Consider the following 22,575-nt stretch of genomic DNA (forward strand, 5'->3'; position numbering starts at 1 on the left):
AATGGCACTTATATTGTATTTAAAATTTAAAATTATATAAAAATTTATGATAATAGAATTTATACGTTCTTACTTCGGATAGGACTATATATTTTGACCCAAAATAAATAGAAATGATTGTTTATGTTATCTTAGGATCAATAATCCACTTTTAATAAAATATAAAAAGGAAATTTTGGAATAAAAAAGCTAGAGTTTGGACATAACACATAGATAAAAAAGTTGCAACAAGTAATAAGACAAAAACTTCAAAGCTAAAATATTGATTTATGATGTCACAAAAGAATATGCAACAAGAGGTAATATAACTTAAGGTAACGTTATGATTAGACAGCAGTTGCCGAGACGCCGCCTCCCGCAACTCTTCCCTCACTACCACCCTTGGGCTTCTCTCCTTCTTCCTCTCTGTTGAGGACAAGAAGGGGAGGGGACCCATCTTTTTTCATGCAGTTTTCATATATAATTGCTTAGTGATTAGTCCAAATAAATCTTTTGGCGAAATCAGATTATTTTTTATCGGGATCGTGTTTCTTGCAATGACTTCGATGATTGCCGCTACGAGATCGCCATTGCAGGCATCGATTTCATCAGCAAACAGCCAATTTGTGGCCTTTATCTGCTAGGAGAGGGTTGTTTCTAGGGGCTCCCAGCGAGGACAGCTACTCTTGGTCGATGGCTGCGGAGAGGGTTTGGAGGTGATGTATCCATGTCCTATGCTACACCCGACGATGCAACTACCAATATTTTTTTATCGATTCAGATGTGTTTTGGACTGGTTCCGAAACGTTGGATCTTGTGGCTTGTCCAATGTTTCGAGATTGGTCGTTGAATTCAGCATAAGGACTGCACTTTGTCTCTGTCGTTTAAGGGAAGCCATTGGGGCAGAAGACAATGGAAGAACGTAGATAGAATTATGTATTTTTTATTTCGGATTTTCTTTAATGTGCAATTTGGCAGTTTACTGTGCCGAGTTTTAATATAATCACTCTTTCTCTTGAAAAAAAAAACTTAAGCTAAGGTTTCAAGTACGTTGATATAAACATGGAGCTACTGTAGAAATACATTTGAGAACTGAAACTTGGAGCTAAACACACAGAACCAAGGTGGGCAAGGGCAACGAACCACTGCCGCCTGTGTCATTGCTGGTTAATTTTCCTTTTTTTTTAGAGGACCATTGCTGGTTAATTTAGAACTGCCATGGATCATTGCTGGTTAATTTAGAACTGCCATGGAAGCCAACGAAATTTTGATACTAATTGCAATGCGAAGATCAATCCATTTCGCTATGAGCAGAGTACAACACCAGCATGTACATATATACGCATGTGCTCACGCGGTGGGCACGCGCGCGCGCCGGCCTCTCTGGAAGGAAACCACCCATGACGAACCTGACTAATATGGGCTGGTTAGGCTTATAAGCCATGGATGAAAGTACTATTGTCTAAATTGGTGTGAGAGAAAAATATTATTCATCGACTGATAAGTCAGGGTTTATAAGCCAAATACGACCAAATACCAATACGACCGAGTACCATACAGTACAGGCTGCTCTCAATCAACAAGCAGCACCGCGCCCACCAAGGCAAAGCGCTCTGCTACGCTTTCGTATCAGACGTCGCGGTCGCGTGCGCACTCGGGCGGCATGGAGGCGTAGCGGTCGCGGTCGGTGCAGTAGTTGTAGATGGTGTACCGCCGCCGGACGTCGGCGAGCTTGCGGTACTGCGCGGCGTCGAGGTCCCTGAACTCCGGCTGGTCCCACCAGCGCGCGCCCTGCCTCGCGCAGTAGCGGGCCTCCGCGGAGGCCTCGCAGCCGTCGACGTGGAAGCCCCGGTAGGAGGCGACGAAGGGCGCGTTGGACCAGTCCGTCTTCTCGCGCCCGCCGCGCGTCGCCCAGTCGTCGGCGTTCCACAGGCTGGAGTAGAGCTTCATCGGCTGGCTGAACGGGTACCGCACGCCGAGGTCCGCGCTCGTGTTCTTGAACACGCGGATCGGCACGTCGTCCACGAAGAACCTGCGGAAAGTGTAGTAGGATTAGCTAGCGATGAGCTGATGATGCAGATGCACGGTGTACGAGGAAGGGATTGGGCCCCTGCCGTCGCAGCCGCACAGTGGCAGGGTTCAGGCAGGCGTGGAGAGTAGGGGCAGGCCGTAGGCCGTGTGTGCGTCGGCACGGCTGCACCTGCACATGGAGGCACGAGCAATCCAGCTTCGAGATTTACTGTCTGCCTTTAAGACTGCATGAATTCAAATCGTCTTTGCAGCGGTACACTCCCCAGCCAGGCGGTGAGCTAGCCTAGCCAGAACAGGTTAATGGAGAACAGAACAGCTTACTAGTTACTACTGAAATTAACCCTCTCTGTTAATCTAGTTGCAACTAGTAGCAGTCAGTGAGTGACGCCAGAGATCAGCAGCAGAAGATTGTAGGGCAATGCGATGGACGTGGGGTGCTTACGCGATCATGTAGAGGTTCCAGAGGACGGAGTAGGAGTGGTACTCCTTGGTGGGGTCGAACCAGAGGTAGATCCTCTGCTCGCGGTCGCCCTTGCCGCCGGTGAACACGTTGGTCTGCAGGATGTAGGGCTGCCCCGTCCGGTTGCCCAGGAACTCGAAGTCGATCTCGTCGTGCTCCGAGTTCTGCGACGACAGCTGCAATATGGAGACGGAGGTCCGACCGACGAACCACGACCAGTCAGATTACACCCCCGGCAACAGAGGCAAAGAACAGAGCAACAAGAGCTGCATGCTCTACGTAACATACGTAGAATGCCGTGACTGTGCCCGCCGAGTCGCCGCCGACGAGCTTCATGTGCATGCTGAAGTGGCCGAAGAGGTAGGACCCCCGCGTCTGGAAGCCCGTCCCCGTGGACTTGTCCAGGTACAGCTGCACCTCCCGCCCGCCGTCGATGTAGTGGATGTGGTCCTGCGCCCACGTCGGCACGTAGTTCTTCTGGAACGGCACGTCCACGGGCTTCCGCGGCGCCGCCGCTGTCGCCACCTCCACCAGCAGCAGCGACACCGCCACCGCCACCGCCGCCGCGGCAGCGACCAGCGGCCACCGCACCGTCGCCATCGCCGGTGTACCACCTCGTACCTGCTTATACTGGAGGAGTACGCTGTATCTCTATCCTGCCTCGGCAGTGGCCGCTGGGATGCCGAGACTCGAGGAGTGCGAGAGTATTTATCGGGAGAGGCGGAGAGCTGGCAATGGCAAGCTAGGGGCATGCTCTGTTTCTAGAGCGTGGCTAATTAACTGGCTATAAGCATAGGGGTTACAGTTTAATAAAGGGCACTAAACTAGCTACAGTACGTGCTGATGGAGTGGCAGCTGGGGTTACAGTTTATTAACTGGCTGTAAGCATAGGCATCAACCACGCTGTCAGGCGTCAATGGCGGTCACATGGGTGTGCAGGTGCAAGTACAGGTACAGCAGCAAGCGGCATCGCAATCAGGAGCCGTCCGGGTCAGTCTCGCTCTCGCTGGGGCGGGCGGGGCCCCGAGTCTCTGCGAGCCCGGCGCGCGGCTGTGTGTCTCGCATTGCATTGCATTGCATGCTAATTTGCTACCGACACGAGCACGCTGGGCTTGCATCATGTCCGCCGACCTCAGAGAACGGAAGATTATGGTATACGTGTGCCAGTGCAATTACTTGTGTACGAGTATGATCCTTGGAGTCTTGCATGGCTGATTCCAGTAGCGACGAGAGAGGGGAAGGACCGAAGGACACCCACGGCATATATATCACATCACGTGCCAAGGCTTTCACCGGCCGGGCCGTCACAAGACCGCATTTCCCTTTCGTACCCCGTCTGAAGTAAGGTGTCCAGTCGACCTTGGATGTCGTGACCGATTCTGTCAACGCGTTCGGCTGGTACACTTCCCGCTTGTTTCAACTTATTTTAGCTTATTTTCTCTCACAAAATATTATTAAATCATCCAAAACTATCCAAAATTCACTGTTCACTGTACCAGCCGAACGCGTTGTGTGTTAATAAACGAACAAAATCACAAGAGATAATGGATTGACCGATGTCGCCATGTATGCCGTTTGCCAGACGTCTGCTACTGCCCTGGCCCAACGCGGATTAAAAACTGGCCGGTGCGCGCAATGTGAACCTGCCACGTACCACGAGTACACATACTGCTCCATGCTCCTCCCATGCATTTATGGTGGTCCTGGGGTACATGTGCGGACCTGCCGGCCGCCGGAAACATGCATGCATGGCCGTGGCTGTTTGGCCGTGCCGGGCCGGCCTACAGCACGACAGGAAAAAAAAACACCTCCAAAAAACCATCAAATGTTGAAACACTTCATTTTTAAATTTCAACAAACAAAAGATCACATTTTCATTCACATTCACACACAGTTATCAACATTCACATTCATACAGATGTCGTACTAGGAATCCTCCGAGATCGATGCCGAACAGCCCGGCTGCATCCTCACGGATGTCGTCGTCGTTCTCCACTTCCAGCTCCTCCCAATCCGAGGCCGAGGGAGGGGGGGAGGGGGACGGCCGGCCGGCCCGGCCCCGGCCCCTGGCTCCAGCTCCAGCACCGCCCCTCGACGGTGGACAGGGGCTTTTTGACACTGGTGGGCTTGCCATGGCGCCTCCAGAGGAGGACGACACGGCGTCAGGCACCAACCTGCGAAGAAGATGAAGAAGAAGATTACAAATTTAGAACTTACAAGAACAGAGACAAGAGAGTGACAGTGAGTGAAGGAGAGAGAGACAGATCTAGGGTTAGGGTTTTGACTCACCTACGCCACCGGAGCCCAGTGCTGGAGAAGAGGCCAGGGAGCCAAGAGCCCAAGACCGAACCAGAGGAGAGAGACACCGGTTAGAACGACGGCGAGCGGCAGCGGAACGACTGACAGGCACAAGCCACTCACATGGTAGTATGGTACACCGGAGGAGGAGAGGAGGGAAAGGAGGGAGGAGAAGGAAAAGAGGGAAAGGAGGGGGGGAGGCGAGGTGCAGGACCGGCGGCGAGGTCACCAGAGCAGGCCCGGCGAGCACCAGGCGAACGGCGGCGACAGATCGAGGTCGAGGCGTCGAGGCACCAGACGCGAGGCGAGAGTGGAGAGCAGTCAGTGACTCAGCGGCAAGGCGATTGGAAATTTGGAATGTGAAGCTAGGGTTAGGGTTAGGAGCGGCCCGCAGCGGCGCCTGCCTTTTATATCAAGAGGGAGAGCCGGGGAGGGGGCTTGTTGGGCCAGCCAATAGGCCGTGGGGGCACCGGGCCGCCTCTTTGGACCGGGCCGTGCCCGTGCCGTGCCACGGGCTAGGTTGTGGCCCAAGCCCGTCCTGGTCGCTCGGGCCGGGCCGGGCCGGGCCCGGTGGCCACCGTGCCGTGCTGTTCTTGGGCCGGGCCAAAACGCCGGGCCGTGGGCCAGGCCGCAAGCCCACGGGCTGCATGGCCATCTACAGCCGTGGCCCTGCTCTGCCCTCGAGGGCGGTGAGCCTGAGCCGTTCCTGAACATGCTGCCATGGGTCGTGTCCGGTGTGTGGTGCGAGGTCTCGTCACTCTGGTCACCGCCGGCCCGGCCTGTGCCGGCTACCTGCGGCACTTACAGCACATGGCTGTCGGCGCGACCATCCATCCCCCAGTCTGCGCCTGTGACGGTGCGGTGCTCAGACGGACTAGTCCCAACAGGGTAACTACACGTGCGCGCCGCGCACCTCGGCTGGACTTGGACCTGGACCTGGACCTGGACCTGGACCTGGACCTGACTGGGTAGCTAGCGACCTAGCGTAGCGTAAGCGTAACTACTTCACTCACCACTGCCCCTCGTGTCGTGGATGGAGACCGTTGTTGGCACCGGCCGACCACACGTATCTTTCCCCAGCTACGTACGCCGTGTCTCATATGAGTAGGGATGAAAACGGATCGGATACGGACGGATATCACCGATATTACATTTGTTTTCATATTTCTGTCCGGATTCGGATTCGAATACGGATAGTGTCAACTATGTCGGATAGGATGCGATTGGATATCGACATCATAAATATGCGATTTGAGTATTCGGATACGGATACGGTATCGGATATTGGATATCCGGACTCGGATACGGACAGATCTCAACCCCTCTAAACGGATTCGGTTTTAAATACGGTCGAAAAATATACGTACCGTTTTCGTCCCTACATCTGAGGTAGGAGTACTACGCATCCAAATCTGGAAGGGGTCCCCAAACAGACAGAGGCATCCAGCTGCTACAAGCCTTACGAATGAAATCGACTAATCCCAAACCCAATCATGCATGCAGTTAGCTGGGAGTGGGAGCTGATCAGAGGATTTGGATGGCGCGCCCATGTGGCCATGTGCGCGCGTACAAATGCCCACGGAACGGAACCGACCGGTCGCACGCATCAACTTGCATGGGCGCACACACAAATGGCTTTTCTTTGCGAGAATCTGGTCACAATGCAAACAGAAAATGTTAGCATGATCGACGTCTAGGTAGAGTGGCATTGGATATCACCCGGAGTCGCATGGATATATATCATGCTTGATCGGCAACTTAATTACTGGAGCTAGTGGTGGTTTTATAGTATATGGCTAAAAAACTTTGAGGTACCCATAGATGTGAGCATGATGATGGAGCCATCTAACGACTGCTTGAGGTAGCAGTGGCCCCAGCAGACATGAGTAGGATTGTAATGAATTTTATGATTATTTAGGGTAAAAGAAGTAACTACAAATTCACAATAGAAGGTAAAAAATGATACTTCTCCGTTTTAAATTATAAGTCGTTTTGATTTTTTTGGTACATCAATTTTGTTATGCATCTAGATATAATGATATGTCTAGATACATATCAAAATGGATGAACCAAAAAAGTTAAAGTGACTTATAATTTAGAACGGAGAGAGTATCTTTTTTTAAAAAAATTTACGAGAAGATGGAAGAACTAAACCATTCGTGAGAAACTTGGATAGTTTTATCGAGAAATGGAGCTCACCAAGAAAAAACTGAAGACCACTTTAATTTAGCATCAGTTGAAAATTACATGGCCACGGGATATAAATGAAAAAAAAAAGAAATGAGAAAAAAAAAAGAGAAAAGAAAGATGACGATAGTTTTATTATAGTTGTGCGGGTCTACATGTCATTATCTCTTTTTCCACTGGAATATAGTCAAGTAAGTTTTTTTTAAGATGAAATTTTATAAATAAATAATAAAAAGTGGAAACAAATCAATTATAAACCAGAGTAGTAGTATAGCTATTAACGTTTCAAGCTTTGTAATCCGAAATTTCGAAAGAACGTAGCCAATAGATTGTTCACCAAGAAAAAAAAATACTGTTGGCCTTCACGGTTGGGCCAGATTGGGACGGCCCAATTGCTCGCCTACGCGAGTGCCCTCTTCTTTTGTTTACTGTATGCAACGGGCTCCTGCAAAATTTTTGTTGGCCATCACGCGTCTTCACCTGCAACCAAATAATAGCAGCTAAAATTTTATGAGAGACTAATCTTTAGCTAACCCCTCAAAAAAAAAAACTAATCGTTAGGTTCTCTGTTATTGGCAATACACCAGACATGCCCTCATGCTATTGTCTGCAATGGGTGTGGTCGTGTGGATCCACGGCCAGCTTAGATGACAGACACGGTAGAGGGTGGTCGGTTCACGAACTCCAAGCTTGGTCTGTGCTCGATCATCGATCAATCCATCGATCCTATGATGCACTCCCATGCTTGCGGGGTCTACTACTAGATCCGTCAACCGACGAACAAGAACCAGCCTGTTCGGCAGGCCATAAATGATCGTGGATTATTTACTGCTGGCTAATTTGGTGTAAGAGAAAAATACTATTCTAGCTTATAATCCACGATCGTATACGAGCAAGCGAACAGACTGAACAAGGCGCCTGCAAAACCCACATCCTTGATCCGCCTATGTATCCGTCAACCCACTAACAAGAACAAAGAACAAGAACAAAAACAAGAAGCCGATTCTTATTCGTGTCACTGTGCCCACCGGAAGCCTCGGCCCAATCTAACCTCCAGTGGCCAACTGGCCATAGAGTGAGTCGAAGATGGGCTAGCCTGGGATGCATTATCTTCAAGATGGGCCCTGATCGAACAAGGAGGCCCAATAGCTTAGGATTTCTTGGCAGTCGCCGTGCTCTTCCCCTTGACCAGTGTACGTATTACTAAATGGTTATGGGCGTCCGAACGCGCCTTCACAGGAGTGGGTCTCATCACTCTCGGAAACAAAAAAATCGAATCCCCACTCCCTCGTATGCTTATCCACCCGGTCCCAAAGCAACGTGGCCGCTCAAACCTTCCGCCCCCTTCCCCAACCGCGCGCTCAATTGGGCTACTGCGCCATGCCCTTCCCCAATCTCCAGGCGCACTGCGTGCCCTCGCTCCCTACGCTGCTCACCTGCGTCCCAATCACCTGCGCCGCTCGCTCTCTCGTCGTCCGTCCGTCATCCATCGCCATCGGGTGCGCCACTGACCCCGCCATGGCCGCTAGAGCGCACGTGTCGTGGCACCTCAGGTCTTCCCCGGCCGAGCCAAGGGCACCCACCGAGCGTAGCCGGTGTTGTTGGTGCTTGTGCGCCACCGCTCGCCGTTGGATCCCACCTCGACGATCGGAATCGACCAGCCCCGGCCTTCCCCTCCCCTATGTCGCAAATGTACGTTTAAGTGTTTCAGATGTTTCAGAGGTATGTTGCATTTGTTACATATGGATGTTGCAAAAGTAGATCAGATGTTGCACATGTTGCATATTTTTGCAAGTGTTTTCAATGGTATGTTGCAAGCGTTTTGAAATGTTTCATCTGTTTTAGACGGTTGTTGCAGCAAGTGTTTTATCTTGATGTTGCATATGTGTTTGTACACATGTTGCAAGTGTTTTTATTTGGGTGTGCATATGTTTCACACACATGTTATAAGTGTTTTATCTGGATGTTGCATATGTTTCACATATATGTTGCAACAGTCCAAATGTTTCATCTATGGCCGACGTATGTTGCATCCAAGTGTTTTCATGTTGTAAGTGTTTTTAGGGCCTATGGTGAGGGATGGGCGCACAACCCAGGCATAGGGGGATGGGCGCGGTAGAGCTAGGGACGGGCGGACAGGGGCGCAGCGAGCTGGGGGCCCGGCTCCCGAGTCCCGCCCCACACTGAGAGAGAGGAGGGAGTCAAGGGGAAGGAGCAGGGCGCAACGAGGGCAGGGTGCGCGTGCGAGGTGGGGGAGAGCTACGCTGCTGTCCATCTCGACACGAGGAGCGTTGGGTGTAGCGTTGAGGGCGGGGTGCACATGCAAGTCGGAGCGAGGCGGGCTACGCTGGCATCCGGGTGCGCGCGTCCGTCCGAAGGGGCTAGGCAGGCCGATTACTAAATGCTACGATCTCTTGCTGGTGAATACGCACCAGGGAGAGGGGGAGATTCAGAAACCGAATCTCTTGCCGGTGAATACGCACGAGGGAGAGGGGTTGATTCAGTCATTCAGAAACCGATGTTTGAAGAGATCAGATTCGAAGGGGCCATACTTGTTTGGTTCAGTCGTTTAAAATCGGATTGTGATGACAATAATGAATAATTCATTCTACCCAAACAGCCCGCATAATTTAAGATTTTTTTTACCGAAGAAAAATCAACATTTACACCTCCGCCGTAAAATCGTGAAACGGGGCACCGATCCACAGCCGCGTAATCACAGTTTGATTTCCCTAGCAGCCAGTCGAACCAGAGACGGGGCATAGTCTACTTAGCTCGTGGACTAATTAACTGCATGCTGACTGGAGTACGTAATTAACAACCCCCAAGCACTGCATGCATGCACAGGTACACGCAGTGCGCGGTCGTTCGAGTGACCATTCATGCGACGAGTGGTCGACCAAGACGGATTTCATTCAATGCTCTCCTCTCAGCCATCGACTGGCCCGGTCAACGGTCCATGCACTGCCCGGCACAGTTGTCATCAGCCATCATAATGGCTGGTGTGGTCTCCGATCCGGTGCTGGCCGAGTTCCGCGGGTTCGTACCTGGCAGCCACCGGCGGCGTGGTCTTGGCCGCAGCTTCCAGCCGGAGGCGCGTCGGCCAAGTACCACACGCGCCTTTACCATTCGCGTTCGTTCTGTGCTTCTACTGCCTACCACTCGACCAGTTGGACTAAGGTTGGACGTACGTACGACTTTGGACAGTTGGACTAAGGTTTCGTAGCTTCCTTTAGTTTTCTCTGGTCGATCCCCCTTCTTCTACCGGTCGTCGGCTTCGATCTTTTAGCTTAAGACGAGTAAATATGCCCGTACGTTGTAACACGAGAGGAAAAAACCATCAAATGTCGATGAGAAAATCATGGGCGAACCCAGGTCCCGGCGACCCTGGGCGCCAGACCAGGCTCCTTTGTGGGCGGCAGTAGAGCAGCGCAGACAACTCCAAAGAACGGCAGCACACGTAAGTGAGAGATGTGAACGAGCCCTTATGCTTTAGCCACGTGCTGCATGACACAGGACAAATTCACAAGATCCACTGGTATTTTACGGTTCTGACCAAAAATCTATAACCTTTGCCTACTTTTCCAGTTCTAGAACAGTAATTTTTAATGTGCACCCGTTCACATGCGTATTTAACGTTAACTTTACCTCCAAAAGTGTCAATGTTATCGACTTTTCTTCTGTTAGTAGTTGATGTGTTTGTCTGAGGGCATGTTTGATAATACACATGACTACTAGTTGGGCTATAAATTAGTCTAAATTAGTTATAGTTTGCTAACAATTAGTGGAAGACTCATCTAAAAAATTAGCCCACCTATTAGCTATCCTGTTTAGATGTACTAAAGCTAATTTGAACTTAATTTTAGCTAGCTAGTAATTAGCCCTTGAATCAAGAGTACCCTAAATTTTGTATTAGTTGTTGGCCCTGTTCAGCTACGGTCTGCGGCGGCTGCTGCTTCTGTTACAGTAAACTGTGAGAACAGAAAAAGCTGCTGCTACATCGGCTGCGGTTACTCTTTCTTTTTCTTTTCTTTTCTTTTTTCTTTTTTTTTTTTTTTTTTTTTTGCTCTCACAGCTTATCGTAGCAGAAGCGGCTACATCCGTGACTGAACAATTGTTCGCCCTCGCTCTAGAAAATCTATGGCCGCTCCTGACGAAAATGATACATATCTATTTATATTTTTATCCTTTCTATATAAAATTTAAAATCTATAATTTATTTTATGACGACCACGTTGACAATAATATAGCAATGTTCTATTAAGCCTATATTGAGATAAAATACAACTTAGATAGGTTTTTTATTCTCTTGCAAAGCATAGAAATATTTAGACGTCATATATCATAACTTTAATTTTTATATACTATCTATGTATTATTATAGTTAAATATCAAGTTCGGTAAGTTTTTAGTAAAGACTGATAACAATATGTAATTCTAGTCTATCAATGCATGCCCTCGGGCTCTATCCCTTTCTCTCTTGCGTTCTTTAGCGTCGTCGACTGCTAGGCATGAATTGCTAGCATGTCATAGATGTACACAGTGCATCCAATGGAATATCACCGAGAATATCATTACATACCTCTACTTGTAGTATTAGTTGGGTCTCCTATTGGTGAACGAGAATAGCTATTTTCCATTGCATTCACCTATTTAGTAATAGCTAACAAGGTCACCTATGTTTTTTTAAGCACTCAGCAGTACTAACCCAGCTGTAAGATAAACTAAAAGACTTTTATAACCTTTAAACTGAAAAATTAAATTGTAGAGCAAAGATCATGCAAAAAGCTTATGTTTCATGACTAAGTTAGCTAAAGCTATCGGTGTCACTAACTAAAAATCAGTGGTATGCAAGTCTCTACGCCTTAAAAACATAAAAGGGAATCAATAAGTGTTACTGAACAGGCCAAGCAATTGATTTCGCACTATGTACAACTTTTGCTTGTAGCTAACATTAAAGCGATGTAATTAAATAATTCTTATTACTGAACAGGCCAAGCAAAAAGACAGGCATGAATAAAGAAAGATCTCACCAGGGTGCTCGTCACGGACAGGGATGGTTCATGGTTGGATAGACGGTTTTTGCTAGCTATTCACTAACCGCCGTGCGCCGGTAGCCGGATCCAGAGCGGCGCGGTAAGTGATTTCGGCAGCTTCATCGTGTGCACACTCGCATATCAAAGTCTATGTGGCGCGTGTCCTCTCACCGTGGACTTCTTCTTAATTTTATAGAGGCCCAACACAGCAAACACAAGTTGGCTCGGACTCCAAGTCTCCTGTTCTGATCCATTCCGTGAGATGCATATCCAACGCACCATAGGCCGCGGGTGACCAGATGCTTTACTCTATCATTTTACACATGCATCCATGTAATTTTCAGCCTCTGGTTAGATCGACGTCTGTTCTCCATGCTGATCAGTCATGTCGTGAGCGGGACTCCGTATCTGAGGAAACTCGGACTCTCATTCCATATCTGAGGATATGCGCGGGAGCGGGGCGGGGCGGGGCGCGCATGGGGAACAGGACGTAGACGATTCCCTTGCCTATTTTTTAAGAGTTTTGCATGTTTTTCCGCATGTCATCCTTTTTTTGATCGTTGCAAACTCCCGTTTCCAAATATCATTTTTCTCCGTGTGTTTTTCTTCGGTTTCTGATTTTCCTTTTTCTCCGCGTGTTCTTTTTCCGTTTGTTTTTCACGTGTGTTTTTTCATCCACAGCAAAAAAAAAAAAACATGGAAATAAATCGGAAATCAGAAACACATAACTAAAAATGGAAAGAAACAAATCCAGATCTCGGAAACAAAAGAACGGAACGGACAAGAAATTGGAGAAACTATATCTAGAATTTTTGGCTCTTTGTGTGCTGAATTAATTATGAGTCCAGATCACATACACAACCCTATATGTTTTAGAATCGGACTTCTTATCGCGTTAGACAAGAGCTATTCTAACTCTTATGAGCACGGGTTATATATATAAATCCGGATGGAAGGAACTCTCCATTATCCAGTAGTTAGAGGGAGATGGACAAAAAAAGATGAACGAAAATAATGGCCAAAAATTTTACCTCTTTATTATTAGGGATATAAGTGCGGAGGAATGACCACCACCTAATAAGGCTACAAAATACTCTCACTATGCCAGATTCGCACAGTAGGAATGGGGGCATTTTTACTATGGGAGTGGCTGAGGTTGGGGGCGCCCCTACAGTGGGCGTCCTCGGGCCCCAGTAGCCCAGCCGCCGCTACGGATGGCACTGTAGGGGCGGCTGGTAACCTGAGTCGCCCCTACAGTTGGGGCTGATCTGTAGTGGCGGCTCAATCACCAGCCGCCCCTGCAGTGCCCATTTGTAGGGGCGGCTGCCACCAGCCGCCCCTGCTGTTCGACTGTAGGGGCGGCTGAATCACCAGCTGCCCCTACTGATGGCGCATGAATAAATAGCAGCCACTCCTCCTTCCACCTCGGGACACACTCTTCTACAAAAAAAAGGTTGGGAGGCCTTTGGCTCCTCCTAAAAATTGCTCTACTAAGGGGGGGGGGGGGTTTTGATCTCAAATCCTTTGGTGGAGATGCTCTAAAAGGTAAGAAAATGCTTCTCCAACTCTTTATTTGAAGTTTAATTCATTGGTTAGTGAGTAATTTGATTTTTGGTTTTCTCTCTCTTCAATGGAGCTTGAGCTAGTTATGAGTGAAATTGGACCCTAATTTTCACTATACTAGGGTAAATTAGGTAGGGAAGTAAGATTGCACCCTTTGTTAGTACATCTTTGTTGATTTTAGTGTAGTATTAGTGAAGTTTGATGCATGTGTCATAAAACCCTATATCTAGATCTAGATCTAGGATTTTGTTTTTTTTCTTTTTCAATTTTTTCTTTATGTGACTAGGGTTTGCATGTAGGTGATTGTGTAAGATTTTAATTGTTGCTAATGTGTAAAATATCCTCTACCATGGCTACTAATTATCATTTAATATTTATTTTGATTCCTTTCTATAATGTGTGTTTTTAATTAGTTATGGATAAATAGGCCATTAATTAATTATCCTCTACCATAAAATTGGAATGGAGTTTGCATGAAAGGTAGTGGATGAAATATTAAATGTTGCTAATTGTTTTCTTTGAAATTGTTTATTTGAACCAATTAATTTATATTTTAAAATATTTATGCATTAATAGTCAATTAATTAACTATCCTCTACTACCATGGTGCGTGTCTCAGGTATATACAATTATTCTCGAGTAATATTCTTTCTTTGGTTGTTTTGTTTCTATAAGATGGACTACAGGAACTCTTGGATGTACGGTTCGTTAAGACACGACGCTCTTTTCTGAGATGAGGTGGACAAATTCATCAAAGCCGCAGAGAAGCATGCAGCGACGTTGAAAGAGAATAGTGACACGATTATTTGTCCATGCAAAGATTGCAAGAACCTTATTGCATTTCGAGATGTGAGTACCATCAGAGAACATCTGATTAGGAGAGGATTTGTTCTGGACTACACAGTGTGGATTCATCATGGTGAAACAGTGGTTGTTGATGACAGTGACGATGATCTAGCTGATGAAGCTGAAACCCAAGCATACTTGTCCCGATTCACAGATGATCTTGAGCAACAAATGGATCGTGACTATGGCAATCAACAAGGTGGTGGCTTTGGCAATCAACAAGGTGGTGATGATGCTGGTGGTGCCAGCAATGATGGCGAAGCACGTGAGGGGGATGCAGATGACGGTGACAACTTGGACGAAATGCTTAGGGCCTTTGGACCAGAAATATTAGAAAAGAGCAAGAGAGGTCTAGAAAATCTTGAGAGGGTGACAAAAGCATCGAAGAAGACTGTGTATGATGCTGAGAAGGGCTGTCCGACATACTTCACACTGCTACGTTTTGCGCTTGAGCTACTCATCCTGAAGGCTAAGTACAGCTGGTCGGACTGCAGTTTCGATGATCTATTGTGCCTCATGTCACGGTTGCTCCCACGGCCAAACATAGTTCCCGCCAACACATACCAAGCGAAGAAGGTTATAAGTCCACTTACATTGGGGGTTGAAAAAATCCATACATGCACCAACCACTGTATCCTTTTTCGGCATGGCACATCGTTCGAGACTTTAGATACATGTCCTAGGTGTGGGGCTAGTCGGTACAAGAACAATGACCTTCAAAGTGGGGTGGAAGCCTCCATAGGAAAGAGGAAGAAGGGTGGGAAGAAGGTGGTGCAAGAATCTCAGCCCCTAGAGGAAACTCCATTAGGCAACGATGCAAATAAGAGAAGCATTCCTGCCCTGGTTATGTGGTACTTGCCAGTGACCGACCGCTTGAGGCGTATGTTCCTAAACCCTAAGGAAGCCGCACTAATGACATGGTGGGATGATGAGCGCAAGGTGGATGATGATACGATCGCACACCCGGCCGATTGTAGCTAGTGGCAAGCGTTCGATGCCAAGTACAAAGCAGAATTCAGTGATGACCCATGGAATGTACGGTTCGGCTTGAGCACCGATGGAATGAATCCCTTCAACGAGAGGATGACCGACCACAGCACATGGCCAGTCATCTTGACCATGTACAACCTCCCAACATATTTGTGTCAGAAGAGGAAGTACCTTCTCCTCACCATTCTTATCTCCAGCCCCAAACAACTAGGCATTGATATAGACGTGTTCTTGGAAATGGAGAGGCTATGGAGGTATGGGGAGCCGATGTACGATGCATTCTGGTGGGAGGACTTCATATGCAAAGCAATAATATTTGTTACTACCAATGATTACCCCGCGCTATTTGCCCTGTCTGGACAGTTCAAAGGCAAGACTAGATGCTTAGTCTATTTGGATGGTACTAAATGGGTGTTCCTAGATGGATCCAGGAAGATAGTTTACATAAGGAACCGGCGCTTCTTAAAGACAGGTCATAAGTACTGCGGCAAATTGTACCTAAGATACTACGGCAACATCCCGGAGGATGAACCCCCTCCAGAGAGACGTCGTAATGGAGAACATGTGTTTAGAATGGTCCAAAACATACATGTCGTCTATGGAAAGAAGAATCCAGATGGAACGATCAAAGATAGAAGCACACCTCCCATCGAAGGTGTACCATTCAAGAAGCAATCGATCTTCTTTTAGTACCTGCCTTATTGGCCAGACTTGGAGGTCCCCCATGCCATTGATGCGATGCACGTGCAGAAGAATGTCTTTAAGAGTCTCATGGCTACCTTGATGGACACGGGCAAGTCAAAGGATGGTCTCAGATCATGGAAAGACATGGTGCAGCTGAATGTGATGCGGGAGCTTTGGCCGGTATAGCAGGATAATGGCAAGTATAGTCTTCTCGTGGCTAGCTTCAACCTAACCCTAGAGGAGAGGAGAGCTATATGCAATTTCCTTAGGGGGTCAGAGTATCGACTGGGTTTTCGGCGAACCCGAAGAAGCTAGTGTCGATGAAGGACCTATCATTAACATACTACAAGGCTCATGATTGTCATGTGATGCTGACAGTGTTCCTACCAATTGTGAATCAGGGCTATAAAGCCAGAGTTCCTAAAGATGGCCATCACCCGCATGTGCTACTTCTTTTCGAAGATCTCACAGAAGACGATTCGCAGGCAAGAGCTGAGTGACCTACATGAATTCATGGTGGAGACCTAGAACCAGCTAGAGATGTGTTTACCTCCTGCTTTTTTTGATATAATGGTACATCTCATGATTCACCTAGTTCATCAGATCAAGGTGCTGGGCCTAGCTTCTTGCATGAAATGTGGTCCTACGAGCGGTTCATGTTGGTTCTAAGCCAATACGTGCATAACCGAACACACCCAGAGGGCTCTATGATAGAGGGTTATAATTCCGAAGAAGTCATCGAGTGCTGCCAAGAGTGGCTAAAAGTACAGAGAGGGATTGGTAATCCCGATTCTCATCACAAGGGAAGGCTAGCTGGGAAGGGCACAAGTGGTAGGAAAGTGTTCCTCAACAATGATTACAGAGAGGTGAGTCGGGCGCATTACAATGTCTTGTAGAGTATGGCAGTGATGCAACCGTACATTGATGAACACATTTCTATCATTATGGCCGAGAGGAATGGCCGTTCAGATGATTGGGTCATGAAATAGCATAAGCAACGCCTGACATCATGGTTGAAGGACCAAAACATACAGCCTGGAGAAACCATAGATTCTATTACCATCAGTCGGTTGGCGACCGGGCCATCGAAACAGGTGATGTCTTGGATTGCTTATGACATCAATGGGTACACATACTATACCGACACAAAGGACAGGAAATCTATGAATCTGAACAACGACGTCCGAATAGAGGCTCTCGACGGAGTGGGGCGAAAGGTCTTGTACTTTGGCATAATTGAAGATATATGGGAACTTGACTATGGAAGGGATATAAAGGTGGCCTTGTTTTGATGCCGCTGGATCAAGCAACATCAAGTCAATGAGATCGGACAAAGAGTCATCGACCTCCAGAATGTAGGCTACCGGGATGACCCTTGGGTGCTCGCTGAATGTGTCACGCAAGTCTTCTATATGCCTGACCCGCAAAGTAACCTCCCCCCAAAGAAGAAGACGAAGCACGTGGTGGCCTCTGGGAAACAACATATCATCGGAGTTGATGGCGTGGATGATGTTGAAGCTTACAATAAGTGCGATGAGATGCTGCTATTCATAGACTTTTGTAAGAAGATTGAGGCTATGGAAAAGAACCTGCCCAAAGATGTATTGCCATGGGAACAAAAAGGTGTCAAGGGGAAAGTTGTCACGGTGGGCTAGCTAGTTTATGTAAGTGTGTCAGTGTTCGTAAGACTACATTCATGTATGTGTGTGTGAGACTACATTTATGTATGTGTGTGTGAGACTACATGTAACAACCCAAATATCCATACACTAAAAATACCAACTACAAAATTTTTCTTAAAACTCCCATGTGTTGATGAGTGTCATGTATAGAAACCCAACCTAAGAGATGCATTAGGTCTAACCCCAACCTAAGTCATCACACAAGCATGGCATGCCATTGTTAATCATGTTTATTTAAATACTAACAAATAAAACATAGCATATATTGTTAACTCACATGGTGATTGGGATTTTCATTTGCTTTATGTAATGCCTAAAAACTCCTTTAAAGAAACACACCATAAAGTAATTATTATTCAAACCAAAGGATAAATGTTTAAAAAGAAAACTATTTCCATTTGTGTATAACAAAACTACACCTATTTTTGTTATACAAAATAGCTAAAAAATTCCTAATATATATATAAAAAGGATATGGGCATCATATCTAAAAGGTACACCAATTTGGAATTCAAATTTCAAACCAAATTTGAATTCAAAACAAAGAAGAAGAAAAAGAAAACAGAAAAAGGAAAAAGAAAAGAAGAAGAAGCCTCTCGGCCCGCCAGCGCGCAGCAACCCAGCAAGCAGCCCCGCCTGTGCGCGCAGCAGCAGGCCGACCCAACTCGCGCGGCCAGCCCAGCAAGCAGCCCAGTGCGCATCGCCCACGCCCACGCGCCTCCCCGCTTTCCCTTGCTGCCGCTGCCACTTGGCCTCGCATGTCAGCCGCACCCCCGTCCATAGTGTCGTCTTCCTCCCCCACGTCGCTCACGCCTCCGACCAAGCCCCGACAGCGCTGGTAGGAGCGGGCCAGGGGGGGTCACGCTTGGGGCATGGCCTTGTCCCCTTGGCGCCGCGCCCACGCAACCACACGTGGGCCGTTGGATGCAAGCACGTGCCTCCGATCGCCCTTGATCCCCATCCACCATTCACCGAGCTCCATGGTCGAGCTTTGGCTATAAAGCCTCGGCCCCGGGTGCCCTGAGTTCTCTCAACGCCCTGCCGCCACTTTGTGGCCATCAACTGCACACCCAAGCTAGAGAAGGGTGAGGAAGAAGGAAGGGAGAGGGAGGAGGAAGAAGGAGGCACCATCGGAACACCTCCGAAGCCACCGGAGCAGGAGCCGACGCCACGATCGCCTACAGCAGCGCTGCATGGCTTCCGGAGCTACACGGCCTCGAACCGCCACTGCATCACCACCCTATCGCCTTCGACACCAACAGTGAGGCCCCCAGTCTTCCCCTGCTCGCCGCCAGACCTCACTGTGTCGGCCATGGCGCTCCACACCGGGAGCGCGTAGGCCAAGGCCGTCTTCGGCCTCTAGGTACACACGCACCCACGTGCACATCCGTGACCATGCGTTGACCGCCCCACCGGAGCCCCGTAGTGCTCCCGCATGCCCCGCTGTCGTCACCATGCTGCCGAGGAGCCCCTACCGGCCACATGGGAACCTGAAGCCCCGCCTTGAGCCCTAGATGCCCTCGCCGTGTCCCCACGGATCCGTAGAAACTCACATGCCCCACCGAAATGCCTCTCCGAGGCCGTAGCCACCACACCAATGCCGCCGTCGTGCTCGAGCCGCCGATCACCATGGCTAAGGCCCTAGGAAGCTTTGGCCGCCACTTTGACCCCACCATCGTAGTCGCCATGGCGTGGGGGAGCTTTTCCCCTCCTCAATTGGACACCAACGCTGCTATGGGAGCTCGCCGGTGAACTCACCACCGGTGGAAGCACGGCAGGAGAGGAGGCAGGGGAATTCCCCTCGCTGGCCACACGCGCATGCACCCAGCGCACGTGGACCACAGAGAGAGAGAAGAAGGGTAGACACGGTTCACTAGAAGGAGAAGCAGTCCACTGTAGACTGGCGCATGCGTCCACCGTGGATCGCAAGCCATAGACCACAGCCCAGTGGAGTCCCAAGGTTGTGATGTGGCTGCGTCACAGCATGCCACGTGTCTGGGTCAGCCCGACCCAACTCGAGCCCACCAGAGCCCGTTTGAGACCCAGTCTAAGTTGACCGTTGATCGATCAACGTTGACCGTTGACCTAGCCCCACATGTTAGTGGCATAGACACTCTGGACCCACATGTCAGATGATGACATCATGATGACATCACACGGGACCCACACATTAGAAGCCAACACAGTGGGCGTGACGTCATGCTGACGTCACGATGACATCAGCCGCTGACGTCAGCAGCACTGGCCCCACACGTCAGTGACCCTGACCGTTGATCATTGACCGTTGACTCACCTATTGACTTGACGTTGACTTTGACCGGACCCACATGTCAGTGACCCAAGAGCCCCTAGACCCACCTGTCGGAACTGATGACGTTGATGACGTTATGCTGACATCGGCTGGACCCCACCTGTCAGCTTGGAACCGAGATGATGACATCATGCTGACATCATGCTGACATCAGCATGCCACGTGGACCAGTCACAGCGTGACACGTGTCAGCCTAGGATTAATTCGGCCTTTTCTATTTTCAGAAATGAATTAAACTTCGAAAATTCATAACTAATTCATACGACCTCAGAAAAATACAAAAATAGGACCAAAATTCATCTAAAATCGAGCTTTACGCAATGAACCCATGTTTGAGTGTATTAGACTCTTTTGAATTTTCATTGCTTCTTTGTGCTATTCTATAGACGTCGCTAACGCGACTATAATGCAAACGTTGTAGACTCGGAGGAGAACCTGACAGACAAGGACCGTGAGTACCGTGAGGAGAACAAATATGACTACACTGAAGGTGCCACATCCCACCCAATCTCATAGCACCTATTACGCATGGCTAATATAGAACTGCTATTGCTTTACTTTACTGCTACAGTCATATTATGATAGGACTTGCATGGTAGTATGCTTACTTGAAGACCTTTACCTTGATGCAACCTTACCCCTGCATACCCTGCTATTAGGCTAGACACACACTTACTGCTATATATTTCATTACTTATACTTCTACTATGCTTATACTACATGCGTGGTGGAAACTGGTGTTATCTGGACTATGGGGAGAGTGCTGCATGTGTGACTTGGGTGTGTGGAGGGTGAGGGTTGAGTCGACCAAGTTGGAGTATATGACAAGCCTGGGGCAAGTCTTGCCATGGGGTGCTACCTGGGCACCCCTGGAATGGATACCTGTGGTGGGTGAAATGGTATATGATGTGGCCCTGGGTGTGAACCTGTGATGGGAGGAGCCCGGGGTGGAGATGCTGTTGTGGCACGATGAATGGAAATCCTAATGAAGACATTCTAGCTTGGTCAACCCTAAGGACTTACTAGTACTCAGATTCACCGAGAAGCCTTACGTACCACTCGCCCTATATGGTGCGGGACGACCGGACTACTTGGTAGGATATTGCCACTATTGCTAGGTTGATAGTGGATAGTGTAAGGAGGTACGGGGCGCGAAGAATTTCCCCCACACCCTTCTGAGACTTCATGGAGACCTTATGGACCCGGCTCATGACTCACAGTTTCAGCCACCCCAGACTAGACTTGGGGTGTACCAGGGCTGAATGGTAGAGTGGCATTATCCTATGCTAGCAAGCAGCCGGAATCAGCCCAGTTGACGACAGTCAGCGAGGAAGGCGGATCTTGTGGTTATGTAAAACCTCTACAGAGTGTATGGTTGATCGATCGATACATGGGCCGACTCGTCGGCTATGGACCTTTCCTGGGTTTCGCTTAAACTAGATAATGAGATGAGTCCTTCTCTTCTTCCCCCGTGAGAGAGTGTCAGTCGTAGCCAGGGGCTACGGGCCTTGAGACAGTGCTGAGAGGGAGTTGGCCTATCGACTGAGCGATGGTATGGTGTTGGTGGAGATGGTGGTATATCGATCCTAGGATCGAGACCTAGCTCGGGAATGGGAATGGGGTGGAAGGTGTGTGGGAATGGTGTTAAAACTTGACCAACTATTATTATATACTTGATATGCTACTGCATAGGAAACCCTAGCCTTATAGGTTCCTTTCTATTATATCCAACATGCATCCAATTTCCACAAAGCAATGCTCATAGGGTGGGAGTGGCCAGTACAATTTGTACTGATAAATTTTGGCACACAGGTTCTACTAAGGAGTATAGCTCCGAGGAGTTTGACAGTTGAGGGGTTCGTGCCTACGCTCGAGTTTGGCGATCTTATCTTCAAGCTATTCTGGATGAATGCTACTTTTGATTCCGCCAATGCGGCGATATAATAATTTATGTAATTCCGCACTATTTGTACTCTGATTTTATCGTTGTATGGATATGATATTCGACTGGAATTTGGGTAATATGATCTACAACGGTCTTATTACACTTTGACTCTGTGGATTTCCCTTCGCGGAAATCAGGTCGCTTCACTACATTCATGTATGTGTGTGTGAGACTACATTAATGTATGTGAGACTACATTTATGTATGTGTGTTTGAAACTATATTTATGTGTGTGTTTGAGACTACATTCACGTTGTTTGTGTGAACAATGTGTACTAAGAATTTATCAAATTATGAAATTACCAAAATAAAAGTTGTAGATCTCCATGAGTTATTCAACTTTGGTATTCATTACTTTTTCAGTTGAAATGATTTGGGGTTCAAATTATGGTTTCAACTTGTCTTTTTTCAAATTTCAAAATTTGAAAGGTTCAAATTTAGTCCAATAACAAGATAACCAAAATAAAAGTTGTAGATCTTGATGAGTTGAACAACTTTTGTATTCATCACTTTTACATCTGAAATCATTTAGGGTTTGAAAATTTGGTTTCAACTTGTCAAAT

The 22,575-nt window shown here is 48.1% G+C and overlaps 1 protein-coding gene across 1 annotated transcript; it reads right to left on the bottom strand.

Moving 5' to 3' along the window:
- Window positions 1–1,437: 1,437 nt before the first annotated feature.
- Window positions 1,438–3,161, bottom strand: LOC136482413 (probable xyloglucan endotransglucosylase/hydrolase). The gene is made up of 3 exons (XM_066479627.1): window positions 2,759–3,161; window positions 2,453–2,646; window positions 1,438–2,011 (listed from the first exon to the last, which is right to left on the bottom strand). Exons 1-3 carry the CDS (start codon window positions 3,068–3,070, stop codon window positions 1,609–1,611), a joined length of 909 nt encoding a protein of 302 aa, XP_066335724.1. The 5' UTR covers window positions 3,071–3,161; the 3' UTR covers window positions 1,438–1,608.
- Between the last annotated feature and the right edge of the window lie 19,414 nt (window positions 3,162–22,575).

Source organism: Miscanthus floridulus, chromosome 9 (genome assembly GCF_019320115.1).
Source record: "Miscanthus floridulus cultivar M001 chromosome 9, ASM1932011v1, whole genome shotgun sequence".
NCBI classification, from domain to species: Eukaryota; Viridiplantae; Streptophyta; class Magnoliopsida; order Poales; family Poaceae; genus Miscanthus; species Miscanthus floridulus.

What these genes read in the sequence shown, in the direction of transcription:
- LOC136482413 (XM_066479627.1), bottom strand. Translation starts at nt 3,070, where the DNA reads ATGGCGACGGTGCGGTGGCCGCTGGTCGCTGCCGCGGCGGCGGTGGCG. An exon ending in GCACAGTCACGGCATTCTAC is followed by an intron (nt 2,647 to 2,758) that starts GTATGTTACGTA and finishes TCCATATTGCAG; the next exon opens with CTGTCGTCGCAGAACTCGGA. An exon ending in TGGAACCTCTACATGATCGC is followed by an intron (nt 2,012 to 2,452) that starts GTAAGCACCCCA and finishes CACTTTCCGCAG; the next exon opens with GTTCTTCGTGGACGACGTGC.